Genomic DNA, 26656 nt, shown 5'->3' on the forward strand with positions numbered 1-26656 from the left:
AGAAAAAACAATTTAATAGATAGGTAATCTGTGTCTCGATATCTACCGGAGAAATAGATTTTCAAACACAATCTATTCAAAGTTTGCTGTTCATGGCTGTTTTTGTTTAGCCGCGATTGTTCGATTGTGTTTTTATAATTTATAAAGTGATATATTTATATATAATAAATTACAGTGCAACGATTTGCGCGTAATATTATAATAAGCATGATAATTTATTTTTCTATAAACGGAAAAGTAACTAGTTGACATGTCTTCTTTATTGAAAGAAAACAAATTTAACTGCCGGTTAGTTTTATGGTTATAATACATAAAATAATATATTAATATATAAAATATTACATAAAATAATGAACAGCTGGAAATAAGTTTGCTTGTAATAAGTAGCTTCTTTTTTTAATGATATAATTATAGAATTATAATAATATATATATATATATATATATATATATATAATTGTAGTATAGAGAGATAATAGAAGAGAAATATTTGCCTTATGATATTTTAATAATGATTTTAATAATGATAATTTAATAATAATTTATACTTTATAGAGTTAGTTCAGTGCTAAATAAGAATGTTCAATCTTATGGAAAGATGTACATGTTTGATAATTCCAATGAAACGTGTTGGAACTCTGATGCAGTGAGTAATTAAACTTTTGAACAAAACTCTTATTAGAAATTAACGTGATGAACAATATATCTTACAGGGAAGTCCACAATGGATTATAATCAATTTTGAAGAAGAATGCAATATTTCTAGTTTCGAAATAGAATTCCAAGGTGGATTTGCTGGAAAAGATTGCCATGTAGAGGCTGGCAATGATGGAAAAGACATAACAATTGTGGAAGCATTTTATCCAGATGATACCAATAAAGTACAACGATTCAATTTAAAGAATCAGATTAAAGCCAAGACTTTTAAATTCGTATTTAATCAAAGTACTGATTTGTTTGGCAGGATTATTATATACAATTTGTCATTATACTCGTGATATTAAATATTTAGTATTTTTATAATAGTATATACGATGCAAAAGATGTTCACAAAAATATTACATTTTACGGGCAGATCTATTTTATTTAATTCTGCAATATATTATACAATTTGTTCTATTTTCATTTATTAATACATGATAAGCAATATTAACTAAAAGTATATATAAATTTATTTGTTATTTTCTTAATTACATAAAGATTAATTGAAGTTAATTTATTCTATAACTAAAATTTTTATTTTATTTGCATTGTATTATTCTATTTTCTAACTATTATGCAATAATAATTAACATATTGTACACATAGTGTTACATATGCATTACCTATTGTATATGTAATAACATGTAATATTAAACATAAATGATGACTATAAGTTAATAAGAAAATAAAATTATTTTAATGTTACAAAAAACACAATTATTATGTAGTTTTTCTTATGTCTCGTTTACAATTGGTTGAGCATTGGCTGGTCGAGCTGAAAAAAGTAATATATATTTTTTATAACATTTATGTTTATCTTCATTATATTTTGTAATTCATCAGTCTTACTTCCGCAGGCTAAAGGCTGAAACTTGATATCATCAACAGCAAAACCTCCATTACTAGCACTTCCTTCGAGAATAAGTCGATATGGGGTTCGCGCTTCAATCGTCACTTGGGCTGGCATCCAAACTGGCCGTGGATTATTCAATCCTTTAGCTGTCAATGACCATAACTGTAATAATGAAGGTGACAAGTTTGAAATAAAAGTACATACTCCATTTCACAAAGAAAAGTAATACTCAATTTGTCCATTTGATACTAAACGTAAAAAGTAAAATAGAGATTGAAAATTATTAATTAAAATTATTAAAATATTAATTATTAAATTAAATATTTTTTTGCAATAAAATCAAAGATGAGTTAATACATTATAAGTGATATTCAATTTATATAGAGTTAACATATTATTAGTAATATTCAATTTATATAATTATATTCTATTTTTTCAATTTTATAGTTTCAACATATGTACCGATTGTTCCTGCTCCTCCTCATCTTGGCTTTCTTCATCAGCGCTCTCGCTGGGCATCTTGATCACTCGCAAAGCAGTGGATTCTTCCACACCAAAGGCAGCGTACCAGAAAGTAAAACACATGAACTCTTCATCGGGCGAAACGTTGATGACGGGCGATCGCAATTGAACCTCCGTCGATTGCTTATTTGTCGTGAAAATGTCGAAGAAGACGAAATCACCAGACGCGCCGAAGGTTCCTATCCAATAGTTGAGCCGGTCGATGAGTTTGAAACGCACGCTGCCACATCACAGATCGGTTATTTGCGGATACAGTTATGTTTTCCCATCCACACAAATTCTTCTCGAAACTGCAATCCTCCGCGCGAACGGTTGCACTCAATGGTTTTACTGTAATGTATGTAAAACATAGATTTATTATTTAAAGTAAGAAAGAAAATACTGGTATTGTGTGCTAACAAATCATTAATTTTTTAGGAGAAAGAGAAGAAATAAACTCGAAAAGGAAGAGAAAAATATTTACCGGTGCAATTGCCTGTATAAAAGGAGATATCATCGATTCCTATGCTACCACTCGCTCTATTCGGACCCCATGTGCCCTCGAAGATGATATTGAAATTCGTCTTTTCATTGATGTTAGCCTGAGCAAAACTCCACGTGGGACCTTGATTGTTGTACAGCTGCCATATCGGTTTGGCTTCCGTCGAAATATCGCCGACCGCTTGCACATATAATCGTAAGACTCCTATAAAATTGGAAAACATATTTTACCTATTTAAAGAATCAATCTATTCCGCGTCAAATTTAATTTTTAGATTTTTTTGTAAAAATTAATAATTAAGAAAAATGTTCCAATTAAATTTCTAATTTTTAAATAAGAATTAAAAATCTCTAAGCTAAATTTTTAAAATTAATTTTGCGATTTCAAAGATAAAAAATTGGATTTTACTGAACAAAAATTTTCTTAATTTTCTCTGTTAAAGGAAATCTACTCACCCAAACTGGGACCTGTGGAATCGATAAATGGCTCGAACATAAAGTACCAGAACGTAATGCAGAGCGGTTCTTCGCTGCCCTTCATCTCTCGACTAACTAATTGAGCGGTACCACCTCCGGACGATCGCGAGGCACCCCGAAGACGTGCGAGTCCTAGAAAGAATTCGTTGCGTCGATTGATCGTGTGTCCGTTACTGTACGGTTTCCTCTGATTTCTCGGGCTTAACACCTGGGTGGACACTCTCTCCCATTCGACGCGATCCGGATCCCGCGAATTGATCCACTCGCATTCGTCGACCTCGAAAGTGCAATCTCGTGGAATCGGACCGGCTACTTGCGGCGAAACTTTCGGACCAACATAAAATATTAGAAGAAAATTTGCAGAGACATTGAAATTTAATTTTCAATCATTAAAATTTTAATCGAACTTCAAGAACCTACCAGGACAAGCACCTGGCCCGTACGAGATATCATCGATAGCGATATCTCCCTGACCCGTATTCCCTACCGATGCTTCGAAAATTAGCTGAAAATCATCGAGGGAACTAATAGTGACTTGCGACATGAACCAGGCATTGCCGGCATTTCCAGAGAGACTCCAGATCTCCTGAGTGTCCGAACTGCGAAAGTGACGCAATAGGAGCTTCAGAAAGCCTACTCCGGATCCAAACATGTGAAACCAGAAGTGCATACACATTGGCGTATCAGCGCTAGTTGGCGGGAAGCTCGCGCTTATCAATTTCGCCGTGTCACCGGGTCTTCGTGGAAAGCTGGAGTCGATGAAAGCGTAACCACCTGCTGTGGCACGGTCACTGGAACTGTCCATTGCTGGCCCGGTCGTGGGATTTCCGCTTCCGCGACTCTGAAAATGTGCTTTCTCAAGGTATCCATTGCAAATAATTTATAATATATTATATATGATATATAATATATAATACATAATATTATATATAATATATATTTTATAAAAAAGTGAAAGAAACAATCTTTGTAAGAAACTTTTATATATATAATATTCTCTATTATATTATCTTTTTTTCACTTTGATAGTTCACTCACTATAGTCCAGTCAAAATCATCTTCCGCGTCGTTGTTCCAGTCGCAGAAACCACCGGCAAAGTTGCAGAATCCAATACATGACGTACCAGCTTGTAAATCTATGTCATCGACGGCAATATATCCACGATAGAGACGCGATGGGTCCGTGGAATCCACCGGAACGCCTTCAATAATCACCTAATTACCAAGATTTTGCCTGAGATTTTACAGAGATATTTATAATAAACTATTACACGAGACGTAAGAAGAATGATATTTTGCAAAAGAACAAAAATATATATCTATGAATAAATTTGCATACTTCTAATTAGTTGTATTAACTTATTCGTCAAATTATCATATTTTAGATGTTAAATTCCCATCATATCATTTGGATATAAAAAAATAGCTCTCTCAGAGTACAAATTTATTGATGTCAATTTATATTTGCTAATTAAATCTCTGACTGATTATAAGAATCAAGTTATATATAATAATGTACCGAGTGTATCTCAGGATAAGTGTACAATATTTGAGCTTGCTGCCATACTCCAAGTGTGTAATATTGTGCGTGCCATAGTACGCGCTCTTCCACGATTTCTACTGGTTCGCAGGGTCTCGTCACTGTGACATTGTCTATTCGAGGCAATTCCTCGGTTTCTTCCTTCTTAAATGAGAACTCGTCTACTCCGAGATGAAGCAATACCCGTAATCCTGCAATACTGAGACCATCCATGGTGTATTTGAACATGAAACAGGTACCAGTGACTCCAGTGCTACCCAGCTGAGGACTGTGAAGAAGACCTCCCGGGCTTCTGAACTTCAGATCTTTTGAAGATATCTCGGATGTCTCCAGAAAGGCATATCTAATACAATAATCCTCAAAATTATTCATTGAAACATGAATAGGAAATTAAAGATAGCTATTACATCTTTCTGGAGTATGTAATGGTATGTGAAAGAAAAATATTATTTATTTCTTAGCACAATTTTATATTGAAAATAATTAATTTTTTTACTGTTATTTTTCTTGAACATTTTTCTTCAATCTAATTAATCTTTACCCTCCGTCCATAGTGTTGGTCGTGGCGTCAGTCGATGGTCCACCTACCCAGTTTGTACCCATGCCTGTACCTGAAATCCAGTCCAAAGCGCCATTACCATTTTGCCACTCGCAAAGTGGCATTGATGGAACCGGTCCGAAATCGCAGAAGACTTCATCAACGGTGACCGTCGGAGGTGGTGCGGTAATCGTAGGATATCTTACAAATATAAAATTACAGGTATGTACAAGACCATTTAATCTTACATAATTACTATTATCATAGTTTGTAAATTATAAAATCGTTTCTATTAAATAATTACCCATATTATTACATTTAAAGCACAATCAAAATTAACTGAAAAATATAATTTTATATTCCTGAAGCATAATTAAGAAACCAACTTCCTTTTTATCACCTATTTATTACTCAACGTTAATAAATCTCTTATTCCTTAGGCTTTTCTTCATAATGCTTAAAAACCTTTGCGTGGAAGAATTTCTTTGCGCAGTAGGATGCAGAGATCTGGGTGATAAAGATGTTTCTGTGGTAAAAGGCGCTGTGCTGCGGGTGGGCAGGATATCCGGTCTGCCTGGCCATTGCCTGGGTTCGATGCGCTCCACTTCGTCCAGCGGTTCGCGATCGCGATCGACGGAATTGATGACGGGAGGCTGACCTGGATCGACGCCGGATTCTGAATCGTTCATCGCATCATTGAAGTCTTCATTGCTTGCGGTGTTTCTCGTCGAACCGGAAGTCACATTAACTGCGCCCACAAGATCGATTTGTTCTCCGAGCATAGCCGCTGGATACCAAGTCATACTCCAAGATAAGGAATACGACCAGCAGCTCAGTAATAAAATCCACCACATGTCTGGATACGATTGCACTATCTGAATTCACTTTGCCTATAAAGTGAGTTAGAATTAGACTCATCTAAGATTTTTAAGTTGTAAAATAAGTGTTAAATAAGTTCTTTCTTCGTAATCTTAAAGTTCTATTTTAAAATATCAGAAACTACAGATTTTGCAGTTTAAAATCTAACATTTTAAAATTGAAATAGGTATATATACATTTTCGTGTGTTTTCTTTTTTTTGTTGTTTTAATTATTGTCAAATTGAATATTTAATTTTATGAATTTCTCGCGACTTTTTTTAATTCACCTATTTCTTGCAGGATTTGCACTTGGATGCATACGTCATGTATCGTTTATTATTCGATCATCGGAATCTTCGAAGACCATCAACGATGATTTTGACATGGAGTTCGTCTGGCAGAATACTTTTCCCTAAAGTATACAAAGGAACTGTTTCATACGTAAAATACGATAACCGAATTATTGGAATAACGTTAAATGACAAAGATCAACTTTAAATCGATGGATTAAACGCAAGAGATAAAGCCACACTTTGTGTAAGCTCTATTTTAAATACCAAAAACTATATCTTACTTATGAATTGTTAGCTTATTTTTGCATTATACTCTTTGAGAACTCTTCTTTTATTTTCACTGTCGCGAACAAATGTTCGGATGGCACTAACAGACTGACAAAGTGATATCTGTACAAACGAAATGCAAACTGTAGGGTTTTTCAGGACCGCGATGGAACGAAGCGGTGTATCCACGTAGTTCCGGCCTTAACTTCCGGTCGTTACGCTTCCAGTATGTTTGGGGCTCGTTCGTCGCGATAGCCAGTCGAACAATGAAATTCCATCGAAGCAGAGTGCCGTAATAACGTCGAGATTAAAATCTGAGCATTTCCACTAGCGGTAAATCGGTTCCGCATATCGCTTCCGAAACGATGGGTTTTCAATCAGTAGACATAATGTGCGTTCAATCATTCATAATTTAATTTACAGAGGATTAATGTAGAGCATAATTACTTAAAAAAACACAGCTTACGTTATACGATATATTATAAAATATGAGAAATTATTAATTCAAAGAATCGCATATCACATGTATAGTTTTTTAGATATCACAATATACATAATATAAAGATAAAAACATTAATACATTATTAATAATATTTTTAAAAAAGTTTTATATGTGTTAAAGAAAAATGGAATAATTATTGAGCTATAATATAAAAATACAATTAACACGCGATAAAAAACTTTTATAAAGCTTAATCAATATTCTTCATTTAATGTATATTTTTTTTCATTCTAAAAATGCACATTAAATGAAGAATATTGATTGAGCTTTTATAAAAGTGCTTTTTATCGCGTGTTAATTGTATCTTCGTATCACAACTCAATGATTTTTCCATTCCTTCTTTAATTTATCTATCTAAAGATATTTATCCATCAGTGTTGTTTTGGTGAATTTAGAAATTTTAAAAAAAGATGCGGCCCAAAGTTTTCAGATTCTCGTTCGGCGACATTAATATTACGTCCGAGATTTAAATGTACTCGAATGATGTAAGGGACAAGAAAAGGGCAAAGTACGAGCTGATCAGTGCTGGGTCGACACGCACTTTGTTTCCTCAACATTTTCGATATGAGATTAACGAGGATTGCCGATGTTTGTGGTGGTAAAGGCCGTGGTGGACTGTTGTATACTAATTTCGTAATTTCCTCTAGACTCTGAAATAAAAAATTGAGAACATACTTTTACTCGTAGGGATATAAAGAGTACAATCTATTATAATGAAACAATACACATTGTAATTGTATTGTACATTTTCAATCACAATTACATTTATATAATTATATATATTTATATATATATATATATATATATATATATATATATATATATATATATAATTTATATGTATAATACTTTATTATTATATATAACTTATATATTAATTTATATATTTTATATATAATATATATACATGTATATATATATATATATATATATATATACATAATATAAATATATATTATAACTACTATATAATTTAATTTACACTTAGAATTTTACAATTGTAATAGTAAATTGCAAAATGTAAATGTAATGTAACTAATATGTTCAAAAATGGATAAATAAAAATATATTTTTGTCGTAAAATTGACTCATTGATGCACATTGACAATACACAATGACTAATACTCGCAATTAAACAATTTAATTTACCGTAGCTGGAAATGGAAGTCTTTTCGTAATCATTTCGTATAGTATAACGCCCATGCTCCATATGTCACACTTAAACTCGTACGGTTGTGCAGTGAGCATTTCTGGAGCCATATAATAATAAGATCCTGCGTGACAACTTATAGAATCTCTACAAAACATAATATGCAGAATAAAACAAGAGAATTATTACTTCATGTGGATATTAGTAGGCATTCGTTGTAATTTCAAAAGAATAGTTTAATACACATATCCTAATTAAATGATTAATGTGTGAAAAATGAATAAAAATATACTTTTTTTTATTGTAAAGTTTACTTATCAATGCATACTCTTGAATACTTTTTGCGAGACCAAAGTCACCGATTTTAACGATATCTCCGCGGCTACCAGTCAACATGATATTTTCCGGTTTTAGATCTCGATGAAGAATTTTGTTTGTGTGAATATGATGTACTCCCAAAGTAACTTGCGAAAATAAGTATAGTGCATCCTAAGAAAATAAGATTTCTTTGATATATTTTTCTCTTTTACAATTAACATAATTAAAGAAATTCAACATATTAAACAAAAAAAATTTTGAAAGATTCTTTTTATTAATTATCGCTGTAATTGCACTCTATCTCCCATATTACTATATCATCTATAATTACCTCCTCTTTAAGTGGTATGTTTCGTTTTTCCAGCAAATCTTTGAGAGTACATCGAGTTGCATATTCCATAAGAATATAGCTGTGATTATCTTTCTCCCAAGCTCCATAATAAAATACTATATTTGGATGTCTCAATTTTTTCAGGCATTGTATCTCTCCTAACGCTCTCTGAATTATAAAATAAATGTCGAATTTTATATATATTTTATTCAAATAGAAGAATTGATATTTTACGATTATATACCTTGGAGGGCGAATAGCTTGTCGCATTTAAATCTTGTATTTTTATAACAAACAGCTTTAAATCTTTCTTTCTTCTCACTAAGTACACAGTTCTAAAAGAACATATCTAATTATATTCCGTAAAAAAAAAATATATATATATATATTCGTTATACATATATATATATATATATAAAACAGTTATATCCATGTCCAAATATAATAAATATCTATAACACATATAAAACATCTCCCTCGTTATGCAAGAGTTCAATAATATATACCCAAACGTTCCCTTGCCGAGTGTACTTTCGAATGTATAATCGTCGATGGATGCATCCATTTTCACTTTCACAAAACAGTAAAAACTTTAAATTATTTTATTTAAAAGTGTTGAAATAATTCAACGTGTCTGCTGACACGTAACTCCTTATTGATGAACTCCAGTTCGTTGTGATAGACTATAGACAGTGACCTTTCTGTTTATCCCAAATAAAAACAAGCACAAATATTGCGACTTTCTTAATTTAATCAACACAAATTTATATGTATTGCTTACATTATATGTACATATATAAAATACAAATTTGCTTCAATCAATGTCAGATATATAACAAAATATAAATAAAAGTTTAAATAAATATCAATTTATTCTAATTAAAAATTAAGACTTACGTGTGATAAATTTTAGTTTTCAATAAAAACTCTCTCAATTATTTTTCTACAGACTTTAAGTTTAAGAAAATTTCTGACTCATTAAAAATATTTTATCGTAAAAATTAATTCAATTAAATTTAAGTAAAAAATATCGAAATTTAAATTTATAATTTAAAATAAAATTTGACATCAAATTTATTATTTATATTATGGCAATAACATTAAATTAAGAGAATGGTTATATTAAATATCAATAAAAATTATAATTATAATTATATATATATAGATGATACTTTTTTTATTTTGCTTCTGTTTTTTTACAACTGCAATGCAGATTTCTCTAAAGCATTGTGATCTAAACTATATTAAGGAAAAACATCACGATTTTATCAAACATATATATGTATATGTTTCTTTTACTTAAAAATTGCATAGTTTTATGAATGATAAATGTCAAATCCCAAAACACAGAAAAGTATAACATTAATCGTGATAAAACGTGGTTATCATACCAAAAAAAAACAAGAAATTTTCTTCAACAATATCAGAATGTGATGCAAACTATTTTTATCAATTTATAATATAAAGGTACACTGCGCAACAAAAAAAAGTTACGCGGCTACTTTATTAGTCTTAACAAAGCGCCTAATGACGTATGTACTAAAAAGTGCCATACGTATGTAATTGTAGCCGTATTGTTGAAAGAGAGATAAAACACGAAAGAGACAAGATAAAAAGAAGAAAACCAAATAGTGATTATTGCAACATTTACTCGAGGATAAGAAAGCAAATCACCTTATGCCCTAGCACAATATGGGATTAGATGATACTGCAATATATAAATGTAATATATATTTATACTCTGATATTTTTTGAACTTTGTCGTTACCGACTGCATTTCAAGAATTGTTAATAGCACTAGATTCTATCGTATTGGCGCCATCGCTTCCGGCAGACACGCGTGACTGCTTCAGACTATCCAAATATTCCTGCTGCGAAGTCGCCAACACTTGTGAAAGTATATGGCTGTCTTCCCAATCTGTCAGACCTAGGAAATCAGAAATTCAAACGTTATTCTATAAAATCTTTTTTTCAGATTTTGTTTTTATTGTGAGAAATAATTTAAATATTATATATATTATGTATATTATATTGTATTTTGATTATAGATATTACATATATATTAATTATATATAATAAGAATATTTTTAATTATATATGTTGTATATGAAACATAATTTAAATATTATTACCAAATACTTCAGGAGGAAGGCGATTGAACAATGAAATATCGGGTGACGCATTTGCTTCTTTGCTACTGCCCGGTACAGGCTCTTGCGATGTCACCTTTACTTCAAATTCTGGTGGCAAATGGGATATGCTAGACCCTTGAGTCGACTGATGCTGCGGCGATCGTTTGCTATATCGCACCGCGTCGCTCACCTAACAATCGCAACAGAAATATCCCTTATAAATAATGTCTGAAGCTTTCCTCACGCGAATAAAATGTAAGACGGACCTTTGGAGAATTACGTAAATTATCTTGGCTAGTTTGTGTCGTAGTCGGAGAAGAGGTATGGCTACGCTGTTGTCCACGACCTCCATGTGAATGAAAGTGTGAATGATTATGTTGCGCGCTCGTAACTGTGCTCGTACTGCTACTACTGGCTGAACGCTTGATTCAAAAGTCGTGACTGAGTCTTTTCGCTCCAATAAAAGAATGGCTAACATGATTTGATTGAATTTTTACTTACTGCCTTACGCATTTCATTATCGCGCAACCATTGTAAATAACTTTCCCTGGCTACTTGTTCTTCGATAGCTTCATTAGTCGCTTCCCAGTCAGTAGCTTTTATTTTATCTTCCAACATTGTCTTTTATATATAAAATCGAAATTTTAGAATGTTTTTTGAATATTTGTAAAGTTAAATTGAAGTGTAAAAGGGAATTCGAATTTGTGTATAAACTTATTATGATTACCTGTTCAATTTGTAATTCCTCACTCTGACGAACTGCATCCGAAATCAAGGCGCGATCAGCAGCACCGGGATTATACGATGGTAAACCAAGCCCAACGCCTATAGTGGCTTTGAATGGATCAACTATGCTGTTGTAATGGCTGCCACGCTGATACGACAACCTGATTGGTTCATTATCACTTTCCACCATAGTATGAAAGATATTGATAGGTTCTATAAAAAAAAATTATCAATAACATAATCAAGAGCAATTTAGAAAAAAACCTTATTGAATTAATAAAAGATGTACGTACCAGTACTATAACAGTACAATTGTATGCTACGATTGTACATTTCTGACATAGCTTGCATTTCTATATGATTTCCATGAACATATTCTTGCCTCTTCCTATCCACATAGGTGCTGAAATCCTCTGCTACAAAATGCGAGAAGAACTCCTGATTGGAAGACTAAAAAAAATATAAATTTAACCAAACTGTGTATGAAAAGAATATTATCTTATTTAGTTTATATACACTTACGATGTAATCCATACAGTGCTTTCGTACGATTCCATGCATTTCTTGATCTCCATAAACTTGATCCGCAACTGCTCTAAATAAGCATGCTCCATCCTCTGCCATCTTCTTTATTATAAGGCTCTTCTTCTTGAGACGCTTCTCAAACCATCTATCCCTCTAGATTGTTACAGATAAATAAAATATGAGATATACATCAATGCAAGATAAAAATCATATTTACTTGGAATATAAGTTTAATAATACTAACTTCTTGCCATTCCACTAATGTAAGATTATTTTCCGTACGTCCTGTGTATTCATCACCACTATTGTAGCCATTTGCCTCCTCCAAATTAGAGGCATTTCCAACAATGTTTACTCTCCCACTTACACTAGAATCTGTACCTAAATAAATCAAGTTTATATTTAATACTTCATTTTATGAATCACAATTTTTTATTTTAATAGTTTTTTGGTTTTGTGATAATAGTTTAATAATCATTTTTAATTGCAATACAAATATAAAAAAAATACATTACCTTGTGAATTGCAAGAAGCAGCTGGTGGTGTAGCTTGTCTTTCGCGTTCTCTTTCTCTCTCTCTCTCTCTGCCTCTGTCCCTTTCTCTGTCACGTTTTGCACGTGAAGGTCTGCTAATACAGCTATTAATTGATAGATCCCTCTTATTAAATGTATAAACATAAATTATAAGCATAAATCTAACTATCATTACAATCTTCTAGCTATTATGCACAATTTCTATATATCTTATTTTATATTAATTATGCATAAATTAAGTGTTGCAATATAAAGACACAATGTAATTTACACATTTTATAAAACATATTTTTTTATAAATTTTTGAACCAATTCAAGTACCTGTGAGGGCTGGCTCTTTGTCTGTGACGTTTCCCATGACTTGGACCACTCCCATCTTCAAAGTGTTTGTCTTCACGACGATCTACATTTGCCTGTAAATATGTATAAAGACATTATGAACCAATAAAAAATATAAATTATATGAATTAATTATATAATTATAAATATTCAATTGTGTAGCACTTGTAACTGTATATAACACAATATTGTGTAATATAATTGCTTATGTTTTTAAATAATAATGCTATTCTTCAACATAATTAATTAATTCACTGATTATTACACATTTACTAATATCATAATCATATTATTTAAGGTTTATGTCAGTCCAATGCACAAAGAGATGATATATGCAAGAGCAAGACATATCCAAGATAAGAAAAAAATAAGCCTCTTTGTTATATACCTCATACGAGTTGCCAGTCAACACTATAGGACCGTTGTGAGATCCGTGATCAGCTGGTACTCCATGTAGATCGAATCCACTGGCACCGCGTACCTAGTAAACGAGTTGACAAAAATATATTTTTTTAAATTGCTCCTTAAGTGAAAAAGAGCAAAGTCCTGGAAATCGCATTGCATCTTACCTGATAAGGACTGTTCGGTAGCGCGATGTTCCCGGAATTGTGCTCGTTCTGAACTACCCCGTGATGAACATCGACCTCTGGACCAGCGCCTGTCTCGCGCGTCCTATCTTTCGAGGCGTTTGTTTTCTTCTTCGATAGAATTGTCATGATCGAGACGTACGATCAATTTCCTCTCTAGCTTTCTCTTTCTCCTCGTTAAGTCGAATCTATGAATCATAAGTAAGGTGACCATCCATCCTTTATTTTTCATTTAATAGGACAGTCCTTTATTCAAGTAACTGTCCTTTAGATTTATACATTTTCCCAAAACTCAATTTTGCCTTTTATTTTAAAAATGTCCTTTATATTACAATTTTGTTCGTTATTTTTTATTATAATGTCTAATGTTGTAGTATTAACATGAGAATTAGTACGAAAACAATGGAACCTCTTTAAAAAATTAAGGATTTGTTTCAACATAGTCGAATCAGTTTCAAACTCTAAGAATATATAGAACTTCTGATAGTCACAGAATTATTATTTTTGCTTGTCAATCTCCATTTTGGTCGCACAAACTGATTTAGAAACCTGTTGAAACAAAATGTTCAGATATGTCCTTTATAATCTCTCAGAAAATATGGTTACCGTAGTCACCAGTCATTAGTCGTAAACAAATTGATCAATTGCAATCGATGATTTCCAAAATATTCTCTCAATAATTAACTATGAATAATTCATTTGCCAATGATTTCCAATCACTCCAATGCACAAAGAAATGATCTACCAAGCCAAAGATAAAAAAAAGAAATTCTCTTTGTTATATACCTAATTGCTGGGTCAGCACTATATAAGGACCCTCGTTGAGATCAGCTGGTATCCACTATTCCGTGATAGATCGACGGCGAATCCAGTGGCACCGCGTACCTGGTCGACGAGTTGGCAAAACACTTGTCTCTTAGAAATCTTTCCTTAAGTAGAGTAGAGAGTGCGCGTGAGACAGAAAGAGAGATAGATAGATATAGAGAGAGAGAGAGAGAGAGAAAGAGAGAAAGAGAGAGAGGGCAAAGCCCCGGAAATCGCGTTGCGCCTCACCTGATAGCTACTCCTAGACCTTCTATAAATCCTCGCCTTCTTGTCTCCTGTCCGAACCTCGCAATCGCGACAACCCCTCGTGATCGCGAACCCGATCCGCCCCCTTCTCTCACCACCTACGCCTATTTAATGCGATTTTTTTTTCACGTACAACCTGGCGATTCGAGACCAGAACTTTCCTCTCCGAGATTCTCTCTCTCTCTCCCTCGCGGTTCCTCCTCGTCGACTCCTCGTCGTTGCGTCACGCCGAAGCAAGAAACCCCGAGCGGTCAGGATGACGTCGTTCCACTGCGCAACATGTCCGCGAGCGAAAGCGATACACGGTGCCGTTGATCGCTGCTGCTATCTCGGAATGTTTTGTCAGGCGGCCATATTTACATTCGTCGCTTTGGCTTCTTCGGGAGAAACGCGAGAGCCATAGACAAGGCCGCGGGGTACCTAGTAACGCGACTCCCTTTATCGTGATCCTCGGCTATTACGTAATATTGATTGCGGAACGTGTGGGTGAAATTTCGGACGGTTTAGGAACGTACTGTCATCTGTTCGTTTCTCTTGACGTTTCGAAGCTTTCGAAGCGTTCGATTCGGCCAATCGGAGCAAAGAACTCTGTCCTTTTCTTCGCTTTTTTTCTCAGCTGTCAAACGAGCCTGACGTATATTATATTATAGGCTGATTACAACGAAAAGCGTATAATTAACGAAATAAAAATGCTTCGCGGATACGAGGGTGTGAGATATATTTCGGATAAGCAGATGATAATTTTTGATATTGGTAGTGCCTACACAAAGTGAGTATTCTGAAAAGATGTTTACAGAAGTTTTATTAGCTTCTTTGTCATTTTGGCACAATATATTTATTTATATATTATATATTTGATGGAATAAATAATATATTATTTATTTATACTATTATATATTTGATAGAATATTCTTATTTTGACACACATAAAATATATTTATTTATTTATATTATATATATATATATATATATATTTGATAGAATAAATAATATATTATTTATTTTTTTATTATATATGTGATCAAATATATAAATTTTATATTAATATAAATATATAAATATTTATATATATATATATATATATAATCCTATATAAAAAAAGTTATATATATATAATAAATATAATTTATAACATAATCCAACAGATTTGGCTATGCGGGAGAAGTTTCTCCACGTGGTATCATTCGAACAGAAGTGAGATGTCCAGAATCCAAAAAGATACGCAGAATTATTGATCATACGGATGTCGAGGACTTGTATCAACTTCTTGTAGAATTTCTTCATCTATTGTTCTTCAAGTAAGACAATACATTTCTACATTTTTATTTTATCCAATCTCTTGGCGTTTTTTTACTCAAAATAACTCTTCTCACACAGATACGTTGTGGTTAGTCCAAAAGACACAAGGATATTACTTTTAGAATCACCATTGGCAGTGACGTCGTTTAGAAATACCCTCGCAAAAGTGATGTTCAAGCACTTCGAAGTTGGTTCTATACTGTTTCTACCGAGCCATTTAGCAACAATTAGCACTCTTGGTATCGATACAGCTTTGATCCTAGATGTAGGATATCAAGATGCAACTTTAATTCCTATCTTTGAAGGAATACCCGTACTCAAGGCTTGGCAAGCTCTGCCTCTGGGTGGACAAGTTGTACACGAGTGAGTTTTCAACTTTTATAATACTTTTCCATTTTTATAACATTTATGTGACATTACTAATTCCATTCTTACAATTTGTAGAAACTTAAAAAGATATTTCAACAATATATCGAGCGATACAGATTTATCGGAAAAACTGCTAGAAGATATCAAAGTAAGAACATGTTTTGTAACTACATTGGAAAGATCTGCAAAGTTGGGAACAAAGGACGCTCCTACTCCACCTCCTGATGTTACATATCCAGGTGTTCAAAGAATTTTGATACCTGGAGAGATTAGAGAAAAGGCGTTTGAAGTACTATGGGAAAGGGACAATGATAATCTCTCGTTGCCGACTATGATACTTGATGCTATTGTTAAAGTAAGAATAATACTTCTGTTATAAAGTAATTTTATCATGTTAGTAATAATCTAAATCTATAACTGTATATATGTTTGTTACATTTAATATTATATCGACTAATTTTGATTCTAGTGTCCTTTGGATATGAGGAGAGTATTGGCTGAAAATATAGTACTCGTTGGTGGAACAACTATGGCAAAGGGTTTTGTAAGTCGCTTAAAATCGGAATTACTGGCTTTAGTCCAAAGCGATTTGTATGAAAGTAAATTAAAAGTACAGTCATTTAAATTTCACACAGCACCTAGTAAAGCAAATTATACAGCATGGTTAGGTGGTGCTATCTTTGGCACAACAGATTTACCATTGCGATGTTTAACAAAAGAAATATATTTAAAAACGAATCGAGTTCCTGATTGGCCCAATCTTATAGATAATCAAAAAGACGAAACATCTTACGAAGTATAAATGAATATGCTGCGATTTATCGACTTATAAAAAAGCAATTTATACTTATAATTATTTATAATTCGATATTTTGTATATATAATTGTGATTGTATCATTGTAGAATACTATTTAATTAATATAATCATTTTTTAAAAATATTGTTATAAATCTTAACAATTGATCAATATTAATAGGAATCAAAAATATATGAGAAATGGATCATTATTATTAATTTTCTGTTGCATTACACGTTTTTATACAAATAAAAAATTAAATATTTTAAATTATAGAGTTGTAAGTAGTGTCAGCTTTTCATTAAGTTGCAACTGTGTTTTTATCAATTGCGATAATGCAACAACCATCAAAAGATCTTTCACATTACTATTAAACATTTCGTCAAATTGATCGCTAGTCATTTTCGGCACAGAATGTACCATATCCAAAAGGGCTCTGCCAACCTAAAGCAACAGAAAATCATTGTATTGATTAAATAATAAACATTTAAAAAAAAGAATATATATTTACTTGATTATCCGGTAATTGTTTCCCTGCTAGAACATCATCAACATATGCAAGCACTTGTTCTAGCATTAAAGAAAGCTTGGAGCAAGCCTCCGAGACTTGTGCAAGGTCCATCATGGGTTCTATTCCTCCCGATTTCATTCCAGATGCTGGTATGTGGGATTGCACTTGAGTTTTGGAGCATAATTGCAGTCCTACAACCTCTGGCTCGTAGCATGTAATCTGTACAGAAAAATTTAACAATGTTAAAGACAGTCTCAAGATATCAAGGGCCATATTATGAGCTCACATCTATCTCTAAATATAAAATATAAGTCTCTCTAACTTTAAAGGTACATTTAAGAGATAGATGTTAACTCTAAATGTGCAATAAAAATATGATTGATTTTAATGTACATTTATTTGCATCCCTAACTTTAGAGGTACATCTAGAAATAGATGTAAATTCATATTATGGGCCAAAATGTTTTTATGATACTAATAAAATATATCTTGTTCAAAATCTGACAAACCTGAACTTTAACCGGTGTGAACATCGAGCCTTGTTTGCCATTAGGCACTCCTAATGGAACACATACATAAGCTTTGATCGCCATTCTAGTTGTATTTGTCAACGTAGTGTCAACAGTCAAATGCACCGGATTGTTACACTCTCGCACATAATATTCATGAATAACGGATGAATGTGTGGTGACCTAAAAATGCATTTTTGTCTGATTATTTTATATTCGCAGGAATACACATCTGGTAAAGGAAGTAAAGAGATTAAAGTTCAACCTCATTGCCGGTAGCCCACCAACCCACGATATTCTCTTGCGCATTAACTCGATGATTTAAATCATACAAGTCCATTCCATAGGTAAGATCAGCCTCTACCTGGCTCTCGGATTCCTTGTGCGGTACGCAAAAACAGTTGGTTACTTCAACTATTCCCTTTTCCACGGTACCTGAAGGAAAAACACGTGTTCACGCGTGGCTGTCAAAACTGTCACATTCCATCAAGACGAAAAATTTTTCGCATTCTTGTTCGACATATATATAAACATTACCTAATAAAGTTCCAATAACACGTAACGATTCCGCTTTTCGTCGTTCGTAAGCATCCACAATCTGGAATAAAACCACGGGATGCACTTTGACAGTAAGATTGAGCGCCATGTTTTCGACGATCTGTGCGGACCATAGAAAAATATGTGGTACCTAGAGGATGAATCAACGTTTTCGCTGCAAAAAAAATCGATATTTATCAACGTTCGATATCGAACGTTGATTGGCTGTTGCGGAAAAAACCTTAGAAATTCCCTATTCGACAGCCAATCAACGATTCGATATACGGGAGTTTCCCGCGGAAAGAGACGTGACGTCATGAAATTTTATAATCGTCGAGCACTTGAGCGAAATTTTGCGTAAATTAATTTTATGTTAATCTTTCCAATTATCACTTTTCGCATGAATTTCGCATGATGAGCTTTTCGCATTCATCAACATTGGACATATTCAAAGTGTATAATTGTAAAGTTTATTTTTACAACCTAATTAGCTTATAAATGGATTAATTTTTTTTTTTTTAATTATCAGGAATCAAACACATGGAAGTTTTTTTATTTAAATAATTAATTGCATTTTCTCTGAGTACGCGTTTAATTTTTTAAGGAACTATGAATTTTTTGTATGGTTGTATTTTTTAGGTTAGCCTGGAGCGAAGGCCGATTCTTGCGAGAGGATTACTGTTAACGATTGCTTATTCATTATTCACGAAATTTGCATGTCGCACAGCGTGATAATCAAATTACGTATAGTATGACGCTTCTCTGGAAATTGATGATTAATCCTGGTATGCTGCGAAAATCAGGATGCTGCGGTATCAATGTATCGAGGAAATACTTGTTCGGTTCTTGCTTAACGAGACACCAAAATATCAGGATATCGAGGAAAGGACGTGTATTTATCGAATTGAGACGTTATACGTCTAACGCCATCGGATCTGACACTTCAATATCCATCGTACGCTCAGTGAAGACGAAAAAAAGCTCGGAATTGAAGAACCTAATCTTGCTGGCCGCACCTGAAAAATGGACCCTGATGAAGGCCATCGCATTTCTACTCGTGTCTTCCAGTGTAACCATGGCTGTCCCGTTTTGTTTTGGCAAAGTGATAGATGTCATCAACACCATGGAAAAAACAAACATGAAAGAACAGCTGAATCAGCTGACGTTTGCTCTCTTTGTAGTATTTCTCATAGGTGGGCTGAGCAATTTTAGCAGAGTCTACTTGATGTCTAAAGCAGGACATAGAATTACGCAGTCTCTGAGGAAAAAGGCGTATGCTGCAATTTTACAACAGGAAACTGCAATGTTTGACAAGGAAAGTACAGGGGAACTAGTCGGCAGGTTAAGTGGTATATATCTTGTTGTTTTGTTGAAATATGTTGACCTTGCAATTTCTTCTTTCTAATTTTTTAATTTTTTTTTTAGGAGATACGCAACTTATTAGCTCTGCTGTTACATCTAATGTATCAGATGGCTTGCGCTCTGCTATTATGACTATCGCAGGAGTTTCTATGATGTTTTATGTGTCACCGTCACTTGCTCTACTTGGCCTAGCTATAGTACCGCCTGTTGTAATTGTCGCTGCCATTTTTGGACGTGTCTTGAGAAGAATAGCCAAGGATCTGCAGAGCAGTTTTGCGGTGCTCAACGCGACTGCGGAGGAAAGAATTAGTAATATAAGAACTGTTAAAGCATTTGCACAAGAGAACCGCGAAATTGACAGATATGGCACTAAGCTGCAAGAGGTTTTAAAAATGTGTTACAAGGAGAGCTTATATAGAGGAATGTTTTTCGGCATGACTGGTCTTTCTGGGAATGCTATTGTTCTTTCTGTCCTTTACAATGGAGTATTTATGGTCTCAAATTCCGAAATAACAATTGGAAGCTTAAGCGCCTTTTTGCTATATGCAGGATACGTTGGAATATCTTTAAATGGATTATCATCAGCTTACAGTGAGTTAAACAAGGCTCTAGGAGCGAATGCTCGTCTGTTCGAATTGATCAATCGACAGCCGCTTATTCCTATCCAGGGTGGACAAATATTAGAGAAGGAATTGTCGGGCAATGTGACGTTTCAAAACGTTTTCTTTGCTTATCCAACACGAGAAACGATACACGTATTGAAAGGCTTTAATTTAAATATAGACAAAAGTTCTATGACAGCTATCGTCGGTGCCTCAGGTTCTGGAAAATCTACCGTAGCATCACTCTTATTAAGACTGTACGATCCTACAAAGGGATCGATACTCTTAGATAATTACGATCTCTGTCTACTCGATCCTATATGGGTAAAATCACAAATTAGCATTGTATCCCAAGAACCAATTCTTTTTAGCGGCTCGATAAGGGACAATATATTATATGGGACGGAATCTGCGACGGATTCCGACGTAGAGGAAGCCGCCAAACAAGCACATGTGTTACAATTCACGGAAAAAATGACAGATGGATTAAATACAATAGTCGGAGAAAGGGGTATTACTCTTAGTGGTGGACAACGTCAGAGAGTCGCCATTGCCAGAGCATTAATAAAAGTAAACATTACTATATAATCACAATTTTATACATACATATATATATATATATATATATTTATAAATATTAATTTACGTAATCAATTATGTAATATAATTATTGAAATAATTCTTTTTATTGGAGCAAAAATATCTTTAATTCTTCTTTTTCTCTTTTAGAAACCAAGAATTTTAATATTGGACGAAGCGACTAGTGCCTTAGATGCGGAAAGCGAATATTTCGTTCAGGAGGCATTAGAACGTGCTATCCGTGGCAGAACGGTAATAACGATTGCTCACAGGCTTAGTACAATAAAAAACGCCGATAAAATCGTGGTACTCGACGGAGGACAAGTTGCGGAAACCGGCACTTATGTCGAATTAATGAACCTGGAGCATGGTTATTTCAAAAAGCTGGTAAAACATCAAACATTTGCATAGATAGATGTACAGAAATCACTAATTATTCCTTGATTTATTATAATGTTCTTTTTATGTACGGTGTCTGTCAGTGTATTATATGTACATATATATATACATATGTATATTTATCTAATTCAAATGTCTAAAATTAAAGTTTTATAATATTAGCATATTTTTTGGCGATAGTATATCATTAAGATGGAATAAAAATAGGGGAGTGCAATATTACACCTAATGCTGTATATTTATTGCTGAATGTTATAGAAAGATAACATATATATAATTCGCGGAAATGATTACAAACGACGGTATTATTTAAATACCCTGTTATTACATTGTGGGGAACGGCATTATGACGTTATCTGATTATTCAATCTGTTTCTTCAATTTTTTATTGAGAATATCAAGGTCAGGTACTCACTACGAATAAAAGATATAGATATTGACAATCTTATTTTTATATATTTTCTTATAAAATAATGTACAGCTATTCTTTTCAAATATCCACATTCGTGTATTATGTTTTTTTTATTAATCTATATTAATTCTTAAATTAATATCCCATTCCTACAGATATTTTTCTAATAACATTTTCATAGATCAGCAATGAATTCGAATCCGCTTGAAAACATTTTGTGCAAGTATATGTAATTGTATAAGCGGTTCGGAATAATCCTAACGGATTTTAATTCGTGAATCGATTTTAATAAGAATTGTATCAATTTGTAATGGGCTGCCTAAAGAGATTTTCGTTTAGATTCGCGCAGAGTCGATAACTTTTATATTTACCTGGAACCAGGATATTATATTTCAAGTCGTAAAGAAAAGTCAAAAAATCAAAAAGCTAAAAGTTGAAAATTTTAGCTTTATATTAATTTCTTTCACATTTTATATATAGCAAACGCTTATAAAAAAAAATACCTATTCACTGATGAAATCGTGAAATATACTTTATACACTGATTCCAGTTATAGGCATAGATACATCCGAAATATCGATCTTAAATTAGCTTAATCAAAGTTTTAATACACATCTTTTCGAAGCAACATTGTTTTAACATTTTCAAATGCTGTTGCGTAATATAGAAAGGTCGCAAGGAATATATTTTTGATCAATCTCGAATATATTTTTTCCGGAATTATTTTACAAAAATTCCAAGATAAATATTCCGAAATCGAAACTTAGTATAAGGCTGTGATTACACGAACGATGCCGTTTCATTTATCTTCGCGAAATGTTCCTCGAATGTGATCCTGGTCTCTCTTACGCACGTTATTTAAAAATTTATTTATTAGATATACTTGTGCAATATACATAATATTTATAGGCACAACCTTATTCTAAGCAGACATTTACGGTATTTGTATAAATCCATATTGAAACGTTTACCAAATCTGGCTTCTATACACAAGCAATTTTTTCAAGTATTACAATCTTTTTTAGGGAGTAGGCAGTGTTCTTTTTCTTTTAAGAGTTAGAAAATTCCTTTCGATAAATCTCTTTATAAGTGAATGCTGGAGCTTATTCAGTCTAATGATAAATCCAAAATAAATAGAAGAGCGAAAAATAATATTTAAGTTACAACTGTCAAGAAAAACTTGATTGAAGGCTACTTAATATTTACTCATAATTTAAATTTCACATATAATTAATAATTAACGGCTGTAGAAATTTATATGCCACGCACTTGCTCATGCGTAAAGATACTTATGTGTTGTGTGGCTCTTATTTCGATATCTATCTGTACAAACAGTAGATAGAATATCAAATGAGAGAGAAACAGCAATTGATTAGATTAGTTGGGATTAACTCTTTGACAATTCCTCCATTGTTTCTTGCTCCATAGGTTCATCCTGTTGAAACGTCGACAGTCCTTCCTCGTCATCGACGTCCATTAATTCCGTAGATTCATGTTCCTTTATACAAATTACACTTTCTATTACAGAAGACTGGTTTTCTTTTGTAGTAATACACACTGTTCCTTTATTATCTTGTGCATTGGTTAAACTATCATCTTGAATTTCTTCCGTTAACTTCTCATCCTTCAGAGATTGACAATTATTATCAGGGCTTTTTGTCATCTCGGCAGGAACAAATTTTTCAATTACGGATGTCGCTTCTTTAGGTTTGTCTATTATATTTATTGGAAGTGATACCATAGATTCGACAAGAGCAGTCTTGTCGTTGGAAATTTCCATGACTTTCATATTATCCATGCCGAATTCAGGAACCTGTACTTCTTCTTGTTCGTTATCATTGCTATTAGGAGACGCTACTCTAGGAACTGCTTCTATAACATTATCCGTTACTTCTGTATTCTCAATTTTTTGGCTTATGGGTTCATCGTGTATAAAACTTTCCTTGGAAGAAATCATCACAGACACCTCTTTAGAGTGTATCTCAGGTTTCTCTGGTTTGTACAACGCTTCACTGTTGCTTACAATGACTGCGCTCATACATGGGTAGGATGTAACTGTACTATCTATTTCTTCGAGTTCAGATTCGACGGATATAGCTGTTTTCGCGTTGTCGTCGCTCTTGGAACGCAAACTTTCCTCGTCCACATCCTCGATAATCGACGTACTCTCTTCCTCCGATTTATTTAAAACTATTTCCTCGGCATTTACACTCTCGGTATTATTATTTGCCAAAGTGTCCGGTCTCATATCAATATCAGTTTGTAATAAATTCTCGGTTAATCTATCTTCATTACAAGACATTTCATTCGAATCCATACATTCGGAATTCAATTTGTTCAACGTCGTTTCCTCGCTCTTCATGGAATGCCCGGCTCCTCCTTCTTCCACGCTGATCACCGTCGATGAAATTGGTGCTTTCTCATCGGATTTACTATCCAGACACTTGTTCTCGCTATCGGATTCAAAGCGTTTTGCTTGGAAGGCGGCCTGTAGATTCCGCGTAGTATCCGTCGTCAATGGTATCACCGTAGCCACCACAGTCACCGTCGTTGTCGCCGCTGATGACGTCGACGTCGCCGCCGACGTCGTCGACGGCGCTACCGTTGTCCCCGCTGTCGTCGTTACCGTTGTCGTCGTCGTCGTCGTGGAACTCGCCGTTGTCGCTGCTTCAACATCCTCGCTCTCCATATCTAGATTAGGTTGAGAGTTAGTGTCCTCGTTCATCATCACCTCCGCAATATCAGTAGCACCGACAGATGAGTCACCGGTGACCTTGTCGTTGATTATCGTCCCAACAGCTGGTAGACTCTGTACGATGGGAACTTCAGACGCGTCTGGCGATATCGGTTCGTGCGACTGTGAAGTTAAATTCGATATAGAAGAGAACTCTGCGGAAGTGGCAGAAATATAATTGGATTCTGATACTTCTGTCCTAGGAGAGGTCTCTCGTTCGACTTTCTCTCGAGTAGCAGCCTCATCCGTACTAAATATGCTCTTGGTCAATGGAGACTCAGAAGTAGGTGCTACGATATCAGGGTTCAGAAGAGAAGCTTCATTCTCAGCGACAGTGTGCACACTGATGGTGACGGTGGAGGTGCAATCCTTCTCCCAGTACTCCATCTCGACGTCCTGGGAAGTCGGTTGCGCAGATTGAGTCTGGGGTTGGATCTGCGACGACGGTGGCGGTGACGACGGCAACTGTGACGGCGACAGGGCTGGCGAAGGGGACGGAGGTGGTGGCGGTGGTTGCTGCTGGGTGACCGAGGCCGTGTCGTCCTCGACGGAACCGTTCACCATCCCGTCACCGGTCTCGCCGCGTCTAGCTATGGGTCCTGGCTCGCGCGTCGACACCACCAGGATGTTCTTCTCGATGGCGCGCATGAACTTGTCCACGCGGTTGTACTCCTTACGCGGAGCTGTCAAAAGCTCGCATATCCGCTGAACGGTGAACGGGGCGTTCGCGAAGGACTCGAGTCTCTCGAGGAGGGTGCTCTTCATCGCGTCGTAGTTGAAGTGCTCGACGTTCGGGCAGGTCGCGAACTCCAAATTGGGACAGTTTTCGTAGAAGTCCGTCATCACCCGGGTGAGCTTCTCCCGGAAGAGGGTCTTGATCAGCGGCCACTGGTAGACCGGGTCGCCGGTCTTCGCGACCCAGCAGAGATAATCCTCCAATTCCTGCGGGATCACCGTGGGGCGCATCTTCGCGAACTCATCGAGCGCCTGCAACACCTCCTCCAAATTTTCCATCTTCCCCGCCGCCGCCGACAACCACCTCCGACGTATCTCCCGCGTTTTCCGTCAATTATCTCGATTGTCGGTTGATGAATATCGTCGCGTAAAATACGAACTATTTCCGAGAGAAATGGCTCTACGCGAGAGAAACAACCAAAAATATAAACTAGCAAACACACCGGCCACAAAACAGCAACAATGAGAACTATGGCAAGGAGGGAGAATGGCAGTGGTGCCAACTGATGAGTCGCAATCTCCGACTGACAACCGCGAAAACCCTACTTTAAAGGCGCCTCCACAACGAACGCGTCACAAGCACGTACGACGCGACAGCCAATGAACTTTCAGCTTTCCGCGAGAACGAAAGATTGATTGGTTGGCGTGCCTCCTGCTACAACTTGCGTTGGTTCAATAAAAAATTAAAAAAAGAAAAAAAGAAAATACGTCTTGTTTATAGAAAAGAGATCTAAATTAAGATTTTTTTATCCATACAGAAATGTATAAAAATGCGTTTCTAATGCAAAAACAAAATTTGTTATACATTATGTAAATTATAATATCTCATGTTAATTTTATTCGATTCAAGATGACTCATTAATTATAGATTGATTAATTTTTTTAATTATGTATCTTTCCGACATACAAACATTAAACTTGTGACGTCATTGTAAATCAATTAAAAATAAAAAAAGAAAAAAGAGAGAGTACAAAGAAGAATGAAACGATGTTCTAAAAGCTAGTTAAAAAATGAATTATTGAAGCCAGACTAAATAAGTAAAATATTTTTGCGAAAATAAATATTA

At 34.3% G+C, this 26656-nt stretch overlaps 8 protein-coding genes across 18 annotated transcripts; 3 read left to right on the forward strand and 5 right to left on the reverse strand.

Moving 5' to 3' along the window:
- The first annotated feature begins 69 nt into the window (after positions 1–69).
- On the forward strand, positions 70–7784 carry LOC114929217 (nuclear receptor 2C2-associated protein). 5 transcript variants are annotated; one of them, XR_003819215.2, is made up of 11 exons: positions 1000–1485; positions 1559–1730; positions 2002–2413; positions 2494–2752; positions 3000–3895; positions 4112–4311; positions 4419–5001; positions 5128–5333; positions 5552–6008; positions 6271–6507; positions 6680–7784. XR_003819215.2 is itself a non-coding variant. In XM_085480084.1 (8 exons), exons 1-3 carry the CDS (start codon positions 251–253, stop codon positions 995–997), a joined length of 414 nt encoding a protein of 137 aa, XP_085336210.1. In that variant the 5' UTR covers positions 70–250; the 3' UTR covers positions 998–1485; positions 1559–1750; positions 2002–2413; positions 2494–2752; positions 3000–3895; positions 4112–4311. The 5 variants fall into 5 exon arrangements, 2 of the variants coding, with proteins under 2 accessions (XP_085336210.1, XP_085336209.1); XR_003819213.2 differs by having other exon boundaries at positions 6690–7784; XR_003819212.2 differs by having other exon boundaries at positions 4665–5001; positions 6271–7784.
- LOC146724286 (MAM and LDL-receptor class A domain-containing protein 1) lies at positions 1372–5977 on the reverse strand. The gene is given in 11 exon segments (XM_085480085.1): positions 1372–1476; positions 1551–1716; positions 2017–2253; positions 2255–2406; positions 2540–2761; positions 3013–3357; positions 3454–3874; positions 4072–4248; positions 4553–4916; positions 5115–5312; positions 5577–5977. Coding segments are annotated over 11 exon segments (2712 nt in total). The 5' UTR covers positions 5966–5977; the 3' UTR covers positions 1372–1435.
- On the reverse strand, positions 6923–9601 carry LOC114929216 (serine/threonine-protein kinase Nek8). Of its 2 annotated transcripts, none has more exons than XM_029300680.2 (6): positions 9338–9601; positions 9076–9166; positions 8832–8999; positions 8475–8671; positions 8182–8329; positions 6923–7682 (listed from the first exon to the last, which is right to left on the reverse strand). In XM_029300680.2, exons 1-6 carry the CDS (start codon positions 9394–9396, stop codon positions 7404–7406), a joined length of 942 nt encoding a protein of 313 aa, XP_029156513.1. In that variant the 5' UTR covers positions 9397–9601; the 3' UTR covers positions 6923–7403. The 2 variants fall into 2 exon arrangements, with proteins under 2 accessions (XP_029156513.1, XP_029156514.1); XM_029300681.2 differs by having other exon boundaries at positions 8511–8671; positions 9338–9592.
- Positions 9602–10460: 859 nt separating this feature from the next.
- On the reverse strand, positions 10461–15170 carry Duba (Deubiquitinating enzyme A). Of its 4 annotated transcripts, none has more exons than XM_029300879.2 (14): positions 14727–15169; positions 14460–14558; positions 13656–13861; positions 13475–13567; positions 13069–13160; positions 12730–12851; positions 12459–12595; positions 12212–12367; positions 11983–12139; positions 11691–11902; positions 11465–11584; positions 11230–11385; positions 10964–11153; positions 10461–10758 (listed from the first exon to the last, which is right to left on the reverse strand). In XM_029300879.2, the coding sequence occupies exons 3-14, from the start codon at positions 13800–13802 to the stop codon at positions 10610–10612; spliced, it is 1731 nt and encodes a 576-aa protein (XP_029156712.1). In that variant the 5' UTR covers positions 13803–13861; positions 14460–14558; positions 14727–15169; the 3' UTR covers positions 10461–10609. The 4 variants fall into 4 exon arrangements, with proteins under 4 accessions (XP_029156712.1, XP_029156711.1, XP_029156710.1 ...); XM_029300878.2 differs by having other exon boundaries at positions 14460–14597; XM_029300877.2 differs by having other exon boundaries at positions 14460–14602.
- On the forward strand, positions 14987–17351 carry Arp10 (Actin-related protein 10). The gene is made up of 5 exons (XM_029300881.1): positions 14987–15513; positions 15890–16042; positions 16122–16406; positions 16488–16767; positions 16882–17351. Exons 1-5 carry the CDS (start codon positions 15434–15436, stop codon positions 17212–17214), a joined length of 1131 nt encoding a protein of 376 aa, XP_029156714.1. The 5' UTR covers positions 14987–15433; the 3' UTR covers positions 17215–17351.
- A 48-nt stretch (positions 17352–17399) lies between these two features.
- Positions 17400–18901, reverse strand: eIF3f1 (eukaryotic translation initiation factor 3 subunit f1). Its single transcript, XM_029300882.2, has 5 exons — positions 18767–18901; positions 18495–18664; positions 18230–18412; positions 17721–17939; positions 17400–17653 (listed from the first exon to the last, which is right to left on the reverse strand). The coding sequence occupies exons 1-5, from the start codon at positions 18873–18875 to the stop codon at positions 17480–17482; spliced, it is 855 nt and encodes a 284-aa protein (XP_029156715.1). The 5' UTR covers positions 18876–18901; the 3' UTR covers positions 17400–17479.
- Positions 18902–19072: 171 nt separating this feature from the next.
- LOC114929337 (ATP-binding cassette sub-family B member 10, mitochondrial) lies at positions 19073–22222 on the forward strand. Of its 3 annotated transcripts, none has more exons than XM_029300872.2 (4): positions 19073–19229; positions 19406–20115; positions 20192–21300; positions 21460–22222. In XM_029300872.2, exons 2-4 carry the CDS (start codon positions 19518–19520, stop codon positions 21718–21720), a joined length of 1968 nt encoding a protein of 655 aa, XP_029156705.1. In that variant the 5' UTR covers positions 19073–19229; positions 19406–19517; the 3' UTR covers positions 21721–22222. The 3 variants fall into 3 exon arrangements, with proteins under 3 accessions (XP_029156705.1, XP_029156706.1, XP_029156708.1); XM_029300873.2 differs by having other exon boundaries at positions 19073–19221; XM_029300875.2 differs by having other exon boundaries at positions 19105–19123.
- LOC114929335 (uncharacterized) lies at positions 22143–26092 on the reverse strand. Its single transcript, XM_029300871.2, has one exon. It carries the CDS (start codon positions 25866–25868, stop codon positions 23508–23510), a length of 2361 nt encoding a protein of 786 aa, XP_029156704.2. The 5' UTR covers positions 25869–26092; the 3' UTR covers positions 22143–23507.
- Positions 26093–26656: the final 564 nt, after the last annotated feature.

This window comes from Nylanderia fulva, unplaced genomic scaffold (assembly GCF_048542155.1).
Source record: "Nylanderia fulva isolate GAGA-0341 unplaced genomic scaffold, ASM4854215v1 Scaffold14, whole genome shotgun sequence".
Lineage (NCBI taxonomy): Eukaryota > Metazoa > Arthropoda > Insecta > Hymenoptera > Formicidae > Nylanderia > Nylanderia fulva.